The sequence below is a fragment of the Gekko japonicus genome, unplaced genomic scaffold (assembly GCF_001447785.1).
Source record: "Gekko japonicus isolate JY-2015 unplaced genomic scaffold, Gekko_japonicus_V1.1 scaffold923, whole genome shotgun sequence".
Lineage (NCBI taxonomy): Eukaryota > Metazoa > Chordata > Lepidosauria > Squamata > Gekkonidae > Gekko > Gekko japonicus.
Window position 1 is genome coordinate 482,081 of NW_015171530.1, and position 16,666 is coordinate 498,746.

The following is a 16,666-nucleotide window of genomic DNA, read 5'->3' on the forward strand; positions in this document are numbered from 1 at the left end:
CCGTTTCAAAGCCGAAGAGCCAGCGCTGTCCGAAGACATTTCCGTGGTCATGTGGCCGGCATGACTAAACACCAAGGCGCACGGAACGCTGTGACCTTCCCAGTGAAGTGGTACCTATTTATCTACTTGCAATTTCTTGCTTTCGAACTGCTAGGATGGCAGGAGCTGGAACTAGAGATGGGAGCTCACTCCGTCATGCGGCACACTCGGGTCTCGAACTGCTGAACTACCGACCTTCCATAGCCTGCAGCCTGCAGTTCAGCATCTTAACCACTTGAGCCACCGCAGCTCCGTTTAAGGAAGACCTCAGTGCAAAAAAAAGCATAAATGGAAGCCATATTTGGAAACCTGTCTTGTGACTTGCTATTCATGGATGATGCCAGGAATGTGCCCAGGGAGGGTGGAGACCAATGGCAACACACCCACCTGGGAGAACACGTTGGCCTTCTCACCTCCGTAGAGGAAAAGGCAAACCGGACCCAGGAAAGCAGGTTCTGAAAGAGAGAATGGCTTCTAAGCTTGACAGGCTCTGCTGGGCTTGGGTTCTTGTTTCTTGAAGCACACAGTCCTGCCTGGTCTCTCACTGCATTAAGGACAAAAGCTCACTTTCCCCCTCTCCTCCCTTAAGTTCTGCCTGAGAACATTATCACTGTGCTGCTGAGGGTTTGTGTCTGTGTTTCTTTGCTTTGTGTATTTTGCTGTTTTGTTTGCTCTATTTGCCTTGAAAGGAATTTCTGTTCCAATCTGTGGGTTGCCATTGGATAAGCAAGAAAGTGGGAGAGAGAGTCAAATGTTGGTATGCTTGCCTAGGTTGATATTTGGGGAAATGCTCTACTGTGGCTACCTCCTGGGCTGAATGAAGATGTGTAATTCCCCTGACTAGAGAGAACCTCTGCCACATGACTTTTTCTTGGTTACTGGTAGGAACTTTTGTTACGCTGTAAACGTGAAGACTAGTAGTGTGAAGTGCATGGCAAGATTCCCATGGGTTCTATTGGTGCGCTTTGCAGTATGACTGTGACCAGGAAGTTTCTAGACCCTCTGCTTTTAGGTGGTTCATTTAGTGAAAATACCACATGCTGCTAGTTACAATATGTTTATTAGTTTCATGGTTTCCCCTTCTTCCTTTCTTTCTAGGCTTGATACACATTGTCTCTCCCCTTCCCTAGGCCCTAGAATCTGTCTAGTAAGGAACATGTTTGATTGCCTACCACTCCCCGATTAATTAATCATTCATTGAGAAGAGGTGGATGGCTGTCCAGATACTTTCGGAGGCTGGAGGGGTAATCTGTCATGATGCCAGTGACCCCATAGCTAAACGCTTCCTCAAAATCTTTTTCTTCATTCAGAACCCAAAGAAGAACCTGCATGGAAAAGAGGATACATCTCAAAACACAGTTTTCATGGTTCTCCCCAAGCTAAATTCCCCTCTTGGCTTTCCAGCCCAATCATACATTTGTGCAGTTGCTGATGAACCTTTCCCCAGTGCTCAGACAGAAAGATAGCGTTGCTAGGTAGAGAAAGCACTTGGTGGAGAGCAAAAGTCACAGTATAATCAACATGCACAAAATGCCTCAGGCACTCGAGAACAGGCTAGGGTGAATGCACATACATATTTGGAGTGGTGAGTCCACTGTGGATCCACACATCTCCCTTTTCTTTTTTGATGCATACATTTACACACAAGGGCTGCTTCCATATGGAGGTTTTGCTGCATTACGCATCCAAACTGAAGTTGTTGTTGTTGTTTAGAGACTGTAGGACATCATCCCTTAATCACCCGCTTTCTGTGTTTCCCTGCTTTGCTCCACTCTTTCCCAAATTTGGCTTGATAAGATTTTTTAGAGAAAGAACTCAGTCAAAGCATGTTTATGGACCATGTAGATGAGAAGGCCCTGCCCACATCAGTGCTGTTTTTTTTGCCTTCGCCCCCTGTAGCTGCCATTCTGCCTTCCTCCACTGAAGGGCCTTTAAAAACAAAAACACTGGAGTAATTGCTATATCACCAATGTGCTATTGTGCTACAGTGATCTAGCAATCAGTGATTTTGTTGAAGGTCTTCTGGTGGCATGGGAAGGTGGCCACAGGGAGGCTGGATAAAGGAAAGTGTGGCGAAAACAGTTGTTTGGATGCATCACTGCTGCTGCAGTGAGAGCTACACAGAGAATTATTAAACATAAGGACATAAGAAGAGCTCTGCTGGATCAGACCAAACAGCATTCTGTTCACACAGTGGCCAACCAGCTACCTCTAGGAAGCCCACAAACAGGAAGATCACAATGGCTTTACCCTGCCTGCCGTGTGGAAGCAACTAGATTGAGGCCAAGAACAAGGCTGTGGCCACATGAGCAGTTTATAGCAATGTCGTTGCGGTACCTTTGCAGAGCATGATCAGACAATGACATCTGCCTTCCATGCCCCAGTCGTGGCCACCCTGTTTTGCCCCACTTCAGAAGCAGAGTAACCAGGCACCTGGGAAAGTCTGGTCTTTATGGATGCCTGCGCTTCCATTCCGCTTTTCCAGCCATGTCACGAACTGAAGCCAGGGGGGAAGTCTGAACTGGCAGATCGGTTTCTGCCGAGTGTTGTTTTTTTTTTTAGTAGCTGTGCATGTGCACATGTGCCCACCTGTTTTTTAAAGAAACCAACCAGACAACATGCTCCATGGTTGAGGCGCTGCAGTAATGTGGACGTCTCTCCACCAGATGAGTGCCCGGGAAAACCACCACAGGGTGTGCCGTCTGGTTGGTCCTTCCTGCAACAATTTGAACCAGCACACTTATTTAGAGATGCGCCTAATCTCCAGTGTGACCACAGCCCAAATGTGTTTTCCTGCTTCTGTGGGAAGATGGCTCTCTTGGTAGGCTGGCCTTTGTGACAATCACAAAGCTATTTCCCTCCCACCTCCCCATCTGGCTGTGCAGAGTATTGGCTGGCCGGCCCTTGTGACAAGGCGAGCTGCTTTCCTCACCCTTGCCCAGAGCTCGCTTCACTAAGCCTCCGAATCCCAGACCCAGGAGGCAACCTCAGGGGAAGGCCTCGGCCTCTGTGCCCTCTAGTTTGGCCATCCAGAGGAAGTGGTTGTCTACTGTGTGAGACAGGATGTTGGACTAGATGGGGCTATTGGTCTGATCCAGCAGGGATCTTCTGATGTTCAAACTACAGAAACAAAACGAGGGAGAGGTTTATAAAACAAAAATGCTGAATAGATGTTAAAATCGGTAAACATGCCAGGCACTTTTCCTTTTTCTGCCGTCAAGTCACAGCTGACTTATAGCAACATGGTAGAGTTTTTCAGGGCAAGAAACATTCAGAGGTAGTTTGCTATTGCCTGCCTTTACATAGTGACCCTGGAGTTCCTCGGTGGTCTCCCATCCAAACACCAAGGGGCCAGCCTAATTAGCTTCCGAGATCTGGTGAGATTGGGCTTACTTGGGCTATCCAGGTTAGGACGCTCATTGGAAAGAAAAGGGTTTGTGTTTTAAATATTCCAAGCAGGGGTCGTTTCGTAGAAAAAGAGCTAGGGGAACTCATTAGCATATGCCACACCCCCTGACATCACCGGAAGTGTGTCATAAGGCCACACACCCCACCCCCAACGGTCCCGGCCGCCACCGCCGGCCTTGCAGCTCCACTGCCGAGCCCCATGAGAGGCCCGGTGGTGGACCTGCAAGGCCGGCGGGAATGCAAGGAAGCCCCGTGAAGGCCCTCCCTGGCCCCAGGCAGGCAGGGGGGGGGAGAGGCAGGGAGGAAGCAACTTACCCTCCCTCTTCTCCTGCCTCCTTCTGGCTGAATGAGGGCCGGAAGCAAGGGGCGGGGCTTTGTCATGTGCCCCGCCCCCCGTACCTCACCCGGGGGGACTGCGATCCCCCGCGATCCCCCCCGAAATGACCTCTGATTCCAAGCCTCCCTAAAGCAAGGGGAGGGCAGAAATTCAGCAGAAGAGTCTGCACCTGCTCCTAGAGGAGCACACAGTTTTCATACAGTTTCGAGAGTAGGAAGTCCATGGTTCAAATTTAATCTAAGACATACATTAATTAAGGCTTCAGTGCCTTGTGAATACCGTTAAACTCAGTAGGGTAGATTTCTGGGAAAGCACATGCAGGATCAGATAACACGTAGCCTCAGGCATACTCCGGTCTCTGTGTCTTGAGTCTCCATGAGCAATGTGGGTATAATAATACTGACCTATTTTTTACAGCATTGCTGAAAGATTATTGGGACAATGGGGGTGAAGTTCTTTGAACACTGTACAGACATGTGCTATACAGATGAAGTCCGTGTGGCAAGGAGAGAATCAGCATACAGATGTCTTGCCTTGACCATCCATCCATCCATCCCAGTTTCCTGTCACTGCTGGGGGTGGGATCAGTGGAGTATTTCCCTAATTTGACACCTCTCCTCTTTGTAACTCCCACTGTGCTTTGTGCACCCCACCATTTGGTGGCTGTATGCAAACCTATAAGATCCTAAGTAAAAAGTTTATTGGTCAAAGCCTCTTTGGGGATTTTGAACAGACATGCCACTTTTCTGACTGTTCTCGTGTCTCATTTTCCAGAAAGGGAACTGTGTGCCTGGCCTGGGAGATGCACAGAGAATTATAAGTGTTTAATCAGCTAGAAACTGTGTTTCCCTTTTTTCAAAAAATACTGTGTGATTCACCTTTGTAGATATCTCTATTTGTCTCTTTGTTTGTGCAGTGAATAACATTTTTGCTAAAATTTGGTACTTTGGGAGATAATTTCTGTATTGACCTCCCCATGAGCCAGCCAAAGCTCAAAACTATGACACAGATGGAGGAAAGAGAGGTGGGCATCCTGATATTTCCTTGCAGAAACACAAGCAAGCAAGCACACACACACACAGAGAGTGGAATGACTAGGCCGAACTGGAGCAGCCAATCTTAAAAACCAGTTTCTCCAGGTGCTGGCAAGCAAATTAGCATGGCTGTTTCTTCAGAGCCCAAGAGTGTTGAGTATGGACAGTGTAGCCAACTGGGTCAGAGAAATACAGGGATCTCTGTAGAGTAGGTCCGTTACATGGTGTTGAGCCATGAGCGGCTTGTTCATGGGGAAGTTAATCCAGAAATTCTCTCCCAGTCAAAGTACCAAACTTCAGAAAGGTTTTATTCTGTGCACTCACATAGAAGAAGAAGAAGAGATTGGATTTATACCCCGCCCTTCACTACCCAAAGGAGTCTCAGAGCAGCTTACAAACTCCTTTCCCTTCCCCTCCCCACAACAGACACCCTGTGAGGTCCTTGGAGCTGAGTTAACTCTGACAGAAACTGCTCTTTTTTCAAAAACAGCTGTGCCAGAATTATGGCTAGCCAAAGGTCATCCAGCCAGGTGCAAGTGGAGGAGTGGGGAATCAAACCCGGTTCTCCCAGATTAGAGTCCGCGCACTTAACCACTACACCAAAACTTTTATTTATTTGATAAAGTGAGCACTGATTTTTCAACAGCTTATGCTGGAATAAATTTTATTCATCTTTAAGGTGGTGCTGGACTCCTGCTTTATGATAATGACTATCAGGGATCATTTCATAGAAAAAGAGCTGCAGGAGCTCATTAGCATAAGGTATGCTAATGAGCTACTAGGCTATTAGCATAATAGCTCATTAGCATATGCCACCCCCCCACCCCACCCCCCCTCCATATCACTGGAAGTGATGTCAGACGGGGAAGCAAAAGGGGGGGAAGGAATCTTCAAAAGCCTCCACTTTCCTTCCCCAGCTGGCCTGTGGGGGGGTGGGAGAGAAGGGGTTTAAACTTAAACCCCTTCTCACTAGAGTTGGGCCACAGAAGGAGGAAAGAGGGAAGGAAAGAGAGAGAGGGGAAAAGAAGGAAGGAAAGGGGATAAAAAGAGAAGGGAAGAAAGGAGGGAAAGAAAGAAGGGAAGAAAGGAGGGAAAGCCCCCTAGAATAGAATGGAGGGATTATGCCATCACTATGGTGCGACTCCAGAGAGAAGGGCAGAGAGAAGGGGTTTAAACTTTAAACCCCTTCTCTCTTTGCTTCCCCCCCCCCAGCCCGCCTTGGCAGGCCAGCTGGAAAAGGGGAGGCTTTTTAAGATGCTCCCCCCTTTTTGCTTCCCGTGGGGCCATAGAATAGAATGGAGAGACTCTAGAGAGAAGGAGCTTGCAGGCGGGGCAGGGTGCTGGGGGCGGGGCTTGCCACCACCACCATTTGTGCCCACTCCTGGGCTGCCAGAGCAGCGCTCCGGCACACTCCGGGCCCCAAATGACCCCTAATGACGATCTAGAATATTTTAAATTACAGATTTAGACCTGGTCCCAATCTAGAGGCTGTGGTAGGTGGCAAGAATGTACAAGTAAACATTCTGACCCCTAAAATGGTGACAGTCACAAAGCTTGTTGGCTGTGGAAAGCTTAATGTACCTCTCTCAGGGTGGCTGCAAATATAGACAGTACTGCTTTCTTTGGTGAAGGAAAGTACCATTCAAGTCACAGGCAAATTATGGTGACCCCTCTTGTGGTTTTCAAGGCAAGAACAGAGGTGCTTTACCATTGCTTGCCTCTGCGACCTTGGACTTCCTTGGCAGTCTCCCATCCATATACTAACCAGGGCCAACCCTGCTTAGCTTCCAAGATCTGATGAGACCGGGTATGCCCTTGAGCCCCATGGGGGAAAGATGGGAAAGAAACCGCTATAACAAGAAGATGTTGTTATAAAATGTTTTAGTCAGGCTTGGCAAGCCCTCAGAGGTAGGGGGTACAGAGTTCTGCAATCCTGACTCCAGCTTGCTACCCTGCCCCACTTACCTGTATTCCTCTGTCTTCAAGATGCTTAAAAAGCTTTTTCCTCATGGTCACCCTGTGTGAAGGAGAATAAAGAATGCCAAGGGTTTAATAAGAGGAGGCAGTCAACCCCCTACCCTGCCTGTTTACCTTGGAGCCCAGCCAGCGATAGAACCAAGGAGGTGCAGTGGAGAGGCTTGGGTTCAAATCCTCCCCCCCCCCGCCAGCCATAAAGCTCTCTGGGTGACTTTGGACCAGTCACTCTCTCAGTTTAGCCTTTATCAGAAGGTTAAAAAGTGATGGAAAGAACACTGTAGGTTGTCCTCAGTTTCTGGGAAGAAGGTTGGGACAGACATGTGATAAATAGATGGCTTTAAAAGATAAAACTGTGGAGGAACGCGGAAGAGCAGTGGGAATGGGAGGAAACAGAAGTCTGGAAAAGGGCAGAGTTACTAATAAAACTGAGCAGGTAAAATATTGCATGCCATCACTCACCTGTGGGTAAATTTAGCCAGCAATGCTCCGCAGTAGCCCTTTTCCACTGGGAAAAAGGTCCTGTGGTTAAAAATAAAATAAAAAAGGGGAGGGTTAACTGACCCTTAAGAAATGCCTTTCCCCCCTTTAAACAACTGGATCTCTCACTCCTCTCAAAGAAGCCAAGATTCACAGTACATGTCTTTCCTCCTGTTCCTCTGCAATCACAACCTTTTAATTAATTTAACTCTGCTTTCATACCCTTTTCCCTTACAGTTAAACTTTATAAAACTTCATACATACATACAGAAGGTGAGAAGAAGGGGTTGGTGGGGGAAACATTGGAGGAGCAACTCAGGGATGCTTTTTTTAAAAAAGGGGCCTTGCCTGTCCAGTTAAGCTGGGTCTCATTTTCACTAAGAAGTTACACTTGTGTCTGGGCTATACTGTTTAAAAGTTCAGATTATGGATGTGCATGCTTGAATTTTTCACCATACAAAAGAAATGCCCTCTACATAGAAAAGTAACATGATTGAAAAAGAACCCTTCTTCTTGGCAGGCTATTTTTCAAAGCAGAGTTTTCTTTTTATATAGAGGAGCATTTCATCACATGCAGCCTGGATTCTACAACCCAGAAACAGGCTTTGCACCTTAGTGAGGCCTGAAACAGGCAGAACACACAGGAAACACATTATCTGGTCTCCCCTTCCCCCTTCAGTTTAAAGCAGCAGCAGGGAGATTCCAGCTTTGGTTGCAGCAGTGTCCCTGAAGGAGGGCGTATTTAACCTCCCTTTGAAGAAAAAATACTGATGCCTCCTATACCTTGGTCCCTTGGCCTTAAATTCTGACAAAAGGAGCTTTTGACTCTGGAAGGCTTAAACCCTGGAAATCTTGTTGGTCTTTATAGTGCTACTGGGCTCAAATTCTGCTCCTAATGCAGGCTGACATTGCTACCCACCTGAAGCGGGGGGAAGGCATGGCTGTTTGCCGCGCAGCGAAATAACACGCAACTGTGCAATCAGGCATCCCCTTGCGGTCCCATCGAGGTCCCATGGTTAGGGGGGAGGTGCCGATCACACAACGCGCCAAAGAAGCAGTGCGGTGTGGCAAACGGGGTTGTGGGGTTTTTTAACCTGAAGCATGCCCCATTAACCTGAAGCATGCCCCATTGGGTGCTTGTGCGCATCCCTGGAGACTTTGGGGGGGGGGGAACCTTTTCGCAATGGGGCATTGGCGGGGGCCGGATGCCACTGGAAACACGATCAGACGCCCGCCCTTGCCCCACGGTTTTCGGAAACTACTACATCCAAGGTACTAGTTTTTAACCGCGCATCTTCGGAGGGAAGCCTCGGGTTCGCCACGGGAGCTGTACGCTTCCCAGATGTGGCGGTGAGATTGCGCCTGGAAAATCTGCCTATCTTCCGTCGCAGTAGCGTGGCTACTGCTCCGTGTGACCGCAGCCACTATAGGTTTTCTGGTGGGGACACTATCAAATCCATTTCTTGTACTATGCCTAGCATGTTCTTGGTGCATTCTGTCAGGCAGCAGAATCTTAGCTCTTGGTGTCCCCTGTACTTATTAGCCCCCCACCCTCTCAGTAACAATTTCCCCCTATCTTATCTAGTCCTGATTCCTATCACAGAGACACTACTGTATGAGTTCCAGCATCCCAAGACCAATGTTTTCTCTGTCTGGTGGAAAATGAAGCCCTCTTCATTAGACTCTCTTCTCTGGTTTTCATTCATTTATTTCTAGGACCAGCATGGTAGACCAGCCCCTTACCGCTTTCCGAAGTGCACTTCCTGCAAATTCTGTTGCCACAGCCCTTCATACCATGCACTCAGTCAGCCCCCTTCTTGGCTCTGGTTAATAAATGGAGTCAGATTTCCCACTTGGGCTTCTAGTTGCTGATCCTTATCTTTAAGAGCCCTTATATTTCCTCTTCCCCCTTCTGCCCAGCCCTGCCCTGCCCAGCACAGCTGCTATCACCTGTTCATGATGGATGGCAGGAAGAACTCGAGGAAAGATTCTTTCAGTGGTATGAAAGGCAGGAGCCCCACATAGTAGAGGAGGAGGATGGCGATGCCACGTTTGACGGAGAAGATATACGGCATCTCTTTGTTCTAGAGGATGGAAAAAGAAGAGAAAATGATTCCCGCCCACCCAGTATCTACTATGAGGATGTATAGCCTCTAGATTTCATAATGAGGAAGAAGTGAGTGACTGGACTTGGTCACCCTTGCTGGTCCCTGTAGCTCACATGTTTTCAGAAACACCCTACACAGTTTATATGTGTAGCTTCCGACTCTGTCCCAGAATAAAAGATCTCTTTTCTTTGGGGCACAAAGAAATGCAGAAATTGTAGTGCTGTGCGGGGACTTACTGGGTACTCTGTTAGGGATCCCCTGGCCCTTTCACAGAGCTACAATATCCAAAGTTCTTGGTCAGGGACCATGACAGCTTTTAACAAGTTTCGAACTTGTTCTAGTGCAGTGGTTCTCGGGCCAGGGCCCCCGGTGGGGGGCATGGAGTAGTTGCAAGACATCTGTGAATCCATATGCACACTAAGCAAGTTCATTTGCATCTTTTTTGTCTTTACATATTTTCTCAGTCCACAGATCCTAATAGTACAACTACTATCATGGGAGGTCCACAAGATTTTTTGATGTTAAAAAGAGGTAATCATACTTGAAAATGCTGGGAACCCCAGTTCTTGTGTATAATAGTAGTTAGCCAAAAGAGCACCTTGGACATGTTCTGATTAGCTTATTATAGTGAAGTACTTTTATCTGTTATTCTCTAGTGGATGGAAAGTCCTGTTTATGCTTGAAAGCCCTGCATACTCTTCTCCAATTAGACAAGGCTGTTTTCGCACAAGGAGCTGCGCCACCGTCGCGCCTCCCTTTGCCCCGTTTACATTGGTCAATTTCCGTCGTGCCTCCCTTTGCCCCATTTACATTGGTCAATTTCCCACTTGAAGCCGCACGGCCGCATTTTGACCCACGGCTTCGCCCGATTTCCCCCGTGGTCGAGTGGGAAATTGACCAATGGAAACGGGGCAAAGGGAGGCGTGACGGCAGCGCAGCTCCTTGTGCGAAATCAGTCTTAGTCTAGTAAAAAAAAAAAAAGACATTTTCATGGTTAGAGACAACAGCAATGAAAGTGCCGGAGGACCATCATTACATACAGCTGCGCAGCATTTCTTCAACACGTCCTCTTCAAAGGATGCCCAGATGCTGATGTGGGAGCGATCATATTGGCGGATGAGATCTGCTACCTGTATGGAAGGGCAGAACACAGGAGAGGAAGGGTACGGACTACTGTTTATTTCTCAGAAGGAGTGTAGACTTTCTGGAGTTGCCTAACTGGTGGAAACAAAGGGGGCATTTTGTTGCCTGAAGGATTCAAAATGATAATTATCTCTGGAGTCATCACTCATTGGGACAAGCCAGATTTTTGCAGCATATGCCGACGCAAACCATCTCACACAGCAGAGCCCTTCAGGCAAGCAAGTTTTGCTTACCTGACTCTAATTGCAGTGTTTCTTGGGAGAAATTTGTTATTTGTCCTGACAGTTTACAAGCTCTGGGTCACTGTCCCCTTCCCTGCAGTTTGCTAGCTCTCCTCTCACAGACCGTGGGAATCTTGGATTCACTTAAGAACTTTAGATGGCTAGGGCCTGGGATTTGCTGTTGAGTAGAGTGTTTTCCAAATTATGGGCCCAATTTCCCGAAGTGAATGTAGTATGAGAAGGCTGGAAAGGGACTCAGAAATGAAATCAGGCATGGGTGGGGTGAGGGGAGCAGGAGTCTTGTCTCTGCAGACTGCCACTGAACTATGGAGGCGGGAGATGGTGTGGATGTTCATGGGGCTGATCTTGGCTAGGTGCACAGAATCCACTGCAAGAAGTGATGCAAATGTGTTCCTGTCCTATAGGTAGCAAGGGGAGGGGAGGGGTCCAACAAAGAAATTGTGCTACGGGATCTAGTAGGTGACTAGGATGGAGATGCTGTGTGCCTTACCTTTTGTATGAGTTCATCATTATTCTCCTTAATTTCTATATTGATAGGTATGCCAGGGAATTTCTGAAGAACGTCCTCCAAGCGTGGAATATGGTGATCTGAGCCATGAGAATAGCGGCCTGGAGGGGAGGGGAAGAGCGAGGTGGTTTCAAGAGGACTGACACTTTCTTTGTTGGGCCATAATCCCACCAAAAGTTCATATCTGTTAGAATCATAGAATCATAGAGTTGAAAGGGACTTCAAGGGACATCTAGTCCAACCCCCTGCACAATGCAGGGAATTCACAAATACCTCCTCTCCACACCCCCGGTGATCGCTGTTCCGTTCCCAGAAGATGACAAAAAACCTCCAGGATCTTCAGCCAAACTGGCCTGGAGAAAAATTGCTTCCTGACCCCAAAGTGGCAATCAGCATTTCCCTGGGCATGTAAGAAAGGGCCACAAGAACTAAGCACTGATGCAACCCTTCCTGCCCTCCCTCTCATGATCTGCCTAAATTCACAGAACTCAAAGTTTCTAATTAGAGGAAGATGAATTTGAGGGGCCCAGCCTCTGTATGGTTGCAAGGATTGCCTTTTGTGGACCTTGTGCCTTATAGGAGTGCTGCTTTGCCTCCAATTATGTTCTGCTTGTAGATTTGTACAAACACTAAATCTCTGAAGCCCTCTTTTATCCAAAGAAACACATCTGATAGGGTTGCCCCTAGAACTTCTCACCATTCAGGAAAGACAGAAACAACAACAGACAAGACAGAAACAATATAGACAAACTAGAATGTGTCCAGAGGAGGGGGATGAAGATTATGAGGGGTCTGGAGACCAAGTCCTATGAGGAAAGGTTGAAGGAGCTGGGTATGTTTAGCCAGGAGAGGAGACGACTGAGAGGTGATATGATAACCATCTTCAAGTACTTGAAGGGCTATCATATAGAGGATGGTGTGGAGTTGTTTTCTGTTGCCCCAGAAGGTCGGACCAGAACTAACGGGCTGAAATTAAACCAGAAGAGTTTTTGGCTAAACATTAAGAAGAACTTCCTGTCAGAGTGGTTCCTCAGTGGAACAGGCTTCCTTGGGAGGTGGTGGGCTCTCCTTCTTTGGAGGTTTCCAAATAGAGGCTAGATGGTCATCTGACAGCAACACTGATTCTCTTCCTCAAAATGTAAAGTGGGTTCAAGACCATGAAAGCCTTTGTTGCAGTAAACGTGTTGGTATTTCAGGTACCGTTAGACTGTTCCCTTTCTGCTTCTGTTTCAGTGTCTTCCCAACTGCCAGTTACTCTGGAGACCAATCCCCAGCCCTTAGGAGCAACCTAACTATCTTGGATTATAACCCACAATTGTTCTAACAAAGGGACGCTTGGCCAGTAGCTGCCAAAGGCTACACTTTCCCCTACAGTGCCCTCACTCCAAATAATCTCTCAGCCCTGCTCACCTGGTGAGAAGGTCACTTCCAGACGGTCCTTATAGGTAGGCAGATCCTATGGGAATACAATTAGGGTGAAGGTTATGGAGCCAGGACACCTGTATTCTCCTGGAAGGAAGGGTAGATTGGGATACAATTGGGGCATATGCACAGATAGAAGCAAAGATCCTTGGGTTTTGATGACTGGGTTGTTGGGGGCTAGAGGCAAGGGATAATGGGGAGCCAGAACTTCTGAGTCCTCACCTCGTAGTTTGTCTCTGTGATATTGATGTTGTGTCCTGTCTGGCGTTCCAGATTATCATCATGGGACACAACCACAACCCCGTCCCTTGTCAAGTGGCAGTCAAGTTCCAGTAGATTTGTTCCCTGGCTCTGAGCACTGGGAAGGGGGAGAGAAGGGTCAGGGAGAGGCCGGAGAGCCACAATAACGCGAGCAAAACTGGGGGGGGGAACATCACTCACTGGCTGAAGGCTTCCAGAGTGTTCTCAATCCGCTCTCCGCTGCCTGGGAAGGAAACAAGGATGTTGGAAATGCAGGCACTGTATTTCTCGGCTCGTTTCACATCCACCCGCTTCTCCTCCTCAGCCCTACCAAGGGTTCCCACTTTCGATTCTAGGAATGCAGCAGTACAAGTCGGAGAACCGGAGCAGAAAAAATATATTTTAAAAGTGCCTGACAGTGACAAGGAATCGAGGGACGAGCGGCTACTGGAATCCAGGTCTCCTTTCTTCCCCTGTGGTTACTCTGATTATGGTCTTTATCTTAATCCCTGATTTGGAGCGCACGACGCCTCATTCTCAGTCTCTCTAGATGCCCTTCCACCCCAGTCAAATACTCACTTGTCCCAGCAGAACTCACCTCCACGGTGGGACGCATGCCGGCATCGAATGGGAAACTTCCGTGGCCTGTGCAGCAGGTGTGGTCTCTTTCGCAGGCAGTGAGAGGTCAGGGCATAGATCCCCAAGGCAGGCAGGCCAAAGAGGAGCAAGGGGGAACCCATGGGGGGGGTGGTGGCCAGGACTCCCGAGCTTGGCACGGGGGCTAGAGCAGGTCAGAGACAGCAGGAGCCAGGAGACCTTGGTTCTCAGGTGGATGAGCTGGGCTCATAGGTTATGGCAAAAAAAGAAACAAGAAGAAGAAGAGATGGGAAAAGTAAGGTCCTCTGGGAGAAGAGTGGAGCCTGATGGGTGGAATCCAATAACCTGGAGTTCTTGCGCTCCTGGGTTCTTAGAAGCAACAGGAGATGACTGGGGAAAGCTGACAAGTCATCCTGTCCAGGTGAAGCTGGCTAAGCAAGCTCATGTGAATTTGAGGGACAGGACCAGGAAGAAATATGGGGTGTGGAAGGGAGGACAGACACTTGCCCCACCCCCTTGCTTGGCAGGACCTTCCCAATCTTCGCCTTGCACCTGTTCATTCACCTGAATGACTACACACACACACTCACACACATACAGAGCAAGTCATGCTCCCTCCCCTTCTGCTGCTTATCTGCACACTTTACAGTGTTGACTCTCTCAGAGGGTAAAGAGCACTTTTCTTGGCTCCAGCAACCCAGCTCTTGGCTGTTCTTGCCCTAAATCACCAGATTTCATTCCTTCTCCAGGGATACCTAACAGCCTGGTCTCTGCCTCAGGCATATTTCCAGTGTCTTGGCTCACCTTCTTTTACAAGACAGCATTTCTCATTCCTAACATGTAAACAAGAGGTGGGATGAATCTCTTTCCCAGTTTGTAAACAATGTTAGCTGATTGGGGTTAGTGGTTAAGATAAGATCATTTTCATTGGCAACCATCTGATTGGGAAAGGGTGACAGCTCACGATGATACGTAGAATTGGGATTTCTACAGCTTGTGGAAGAGAGTATCGGAAGAGATTTGCTGGGTCACACCACAGAACTATGCAGTCCAACATCCTGTTTTGCACAATGCAGTAATTGTGTATTCCTGCACTGAAGAGGGGTTGGAGTAGATGACCTCTTTGGTACCTTCCAACTCTGATTATATGAAGGCAACATTCGTCCCGAGCGATCTCTCCCAGTTTGCTTGTTACATTGTCTTTGAGATAAGAGAGAAGAGAAGAGATTGGATTTATACCCCGCCCTTCACTACCCAAAGGAGTCTCAGAGCGGCTTACAAACTCCTTTCCCTTCCCCTCCCCACAACAGACACCCTGAGAGGTAGGTGGGGCTGAGAGAGCTCTGACAGAAACTGCTCTTTTTCAAGAACAGCTGTGCCAGAACTATGGCTCGCCAAAGGTCATCCAGCAGGTGCAAGTGGAGGAGTGGGGAATCAAACCCGGTTCTCCCAGATTAGAGTCTGTGCACTTAACCACTACACCAAAACAATTGGGCAAGTTTCTGCATCTAGATCTGTGAACTGGAGGTTTGTGGGGTTTGTATGTGTGTGTGTGTGTGAGAGAGAGAGGGTGTGTGATTTTCTAAAAAATCTTTCCATTGAAGCCAAGCTAGCCTCTGGTTTCTCAATCTTCTCTTCCCCTCTCTCAAATGACAGTCCAGCTTCACACAAGCGTCCTTTGACTCAGTTGTCGCTGCATACCTGGCGTTACCTGGTGTCATCACTTAGAAGCAACCACACCTTCTTCAGTACATGTTCCAGATTCTGCCTAGTTAAGAAAAAGCTATTCCTTTTCCAGGGCTGCCCTTGGCGACAGCCACCCTGAGCGGATCTTCAGAAGCTCCTTCCGATCCCTCCATCCACTGACACGCCCCCGCTGCACTCGCTGCCCGGCTGCTGCATAAACGTGGGCCTCTCCTTGCTACCAGTACCCGCTTCCTCACATTCTTTCTGTCTCTCTTGTCTTTCTTTGAAGATGCTTCTCCGCAGCCTGACTTGGCCGTATTGCAGAGCCTGGGGGAGGGAGGATGAAAGGATAGCTGGCAAGGAAACCCAGAGGATGCAGTCTTCAGCTGCGGTTGCCTAGCAACTGTGTGGCACATGTTTGTCCTTGGCTCCCCAACTTGGGGGAAATGGTTGGCCAGGCCCAGAGTAGCAGCAGTGCTCCTGGAGAAGGCAGAAGCCATAGGGGCATCCAGAAATGGTCCATCCGACAATAGGCTGGCCTTGCTCCCATTAGACTTTGCATAAGTACTGGATGGGATTGGTGCCTGAGTGTATGTGTGTGATAGGTGATTTCCCCCCCCCCCTTCCTACTTTGTTCAATGGCCATAATAGATATAGCAAATGAAGTGTGAAGGAGAACACTTGATCCTCTGATGTTTGCATTGGTTGCTTGGTTACAGCTCCTTCATCTACAAGTGCCAGTGTCGAGAATGTTGGTGAGGTTTTTTTTGAAGACTGTCAGCCATTTCAGATTTGAGAAATCAGAAAGTTAGCATTTTAGGAGGTCCCAAAAATTTACTTTGCTGGACTGTGCAGATCACTGGGGCGGTCCAGCAATCTGTCTCTCAACAGCAGTTGGCTTGCTTCTCCTAGGAAGCTCACAGTCCAGGTTTGACAGAAACTGCCACTTCCCGTTGTTTGGCTTCAGCGTCAAATAAAGGTAGACTGCTTCTGAAACTGGAGGTTCTATTCTTGGCATTCGTGGTCAGTCATCCCTTAGTGAATTTGTCTTGTTTAACAGTATTCTAATTCTGGGGCCACAATATCATCCTGTAATAATAACAATGGCCCACGCTAGCCTGATCTCACCAGATCTTGGAATGTGAAAACTACTCACACTTACTAGTGATTTCAGCGCTCATACTTTATTTCAGCAAAGAACAAGACGAGAGTACCCAGCTCGCAGGCTGGTTTATATGTGCACAAACCCTGCTCCCCAAACACACCCACACATAAGTGATTGGCTATTTACAGTGGCCGAGAGTTCCATAGGCTTTCGGCCAGGAGCCTAGCCTGCCAATAGGTGCCAGCTAGGATCCGTTTGTCCCATTGTTACTGTTGCTACAGAGAGGCAGGCAAGGGCCAGCCAGCTCTGAGTGTCTCCTGCCACGAAAACCCTTTGAGGAATT

The 16,666-nt window shown here is 48.2% G+C and overlaps 1 protein-coding gene across 1 annotated transcript; it reads right to left on the minus strand.

Moving 5' to 3' along the window:
- Positions 1-1,087: 1,087 nt before the first annotated feature.
- GDPD3 (glycerophosphodiester phosphodiesterase domain containing 3) lies at positions 1,088-13,940 on the minus strand. The gene is made up of 10 exons (XM_015419547.1): positions 13,534-13,940; positions 13,137-13,179; positions 12,918-13,053; positions 12,684-12,729; positions 11,256-11,374; positions 10,421-10,510; positions 9,223-9,356; positions 7,255-7,314; positions 6,784-6,835; positions 1,088-1,364 (listed from the first exon to the last, which is right to left on the minus strand). The coding sequence occupies exons 1-10, from the start codon at positions 13,673-13,675 to the stop codon at positions 1,230-1,232; spliced, it is 957 nt and encodes a 318-aa protein (XP_015275033.1). The 5' UTR covers positions 13,676-13,940; the 3' UTR covers positions 1,088-1,229.
- Between the last annotated feature and the right edge of the window lie 2,726 nt (positions 13,941-16,666).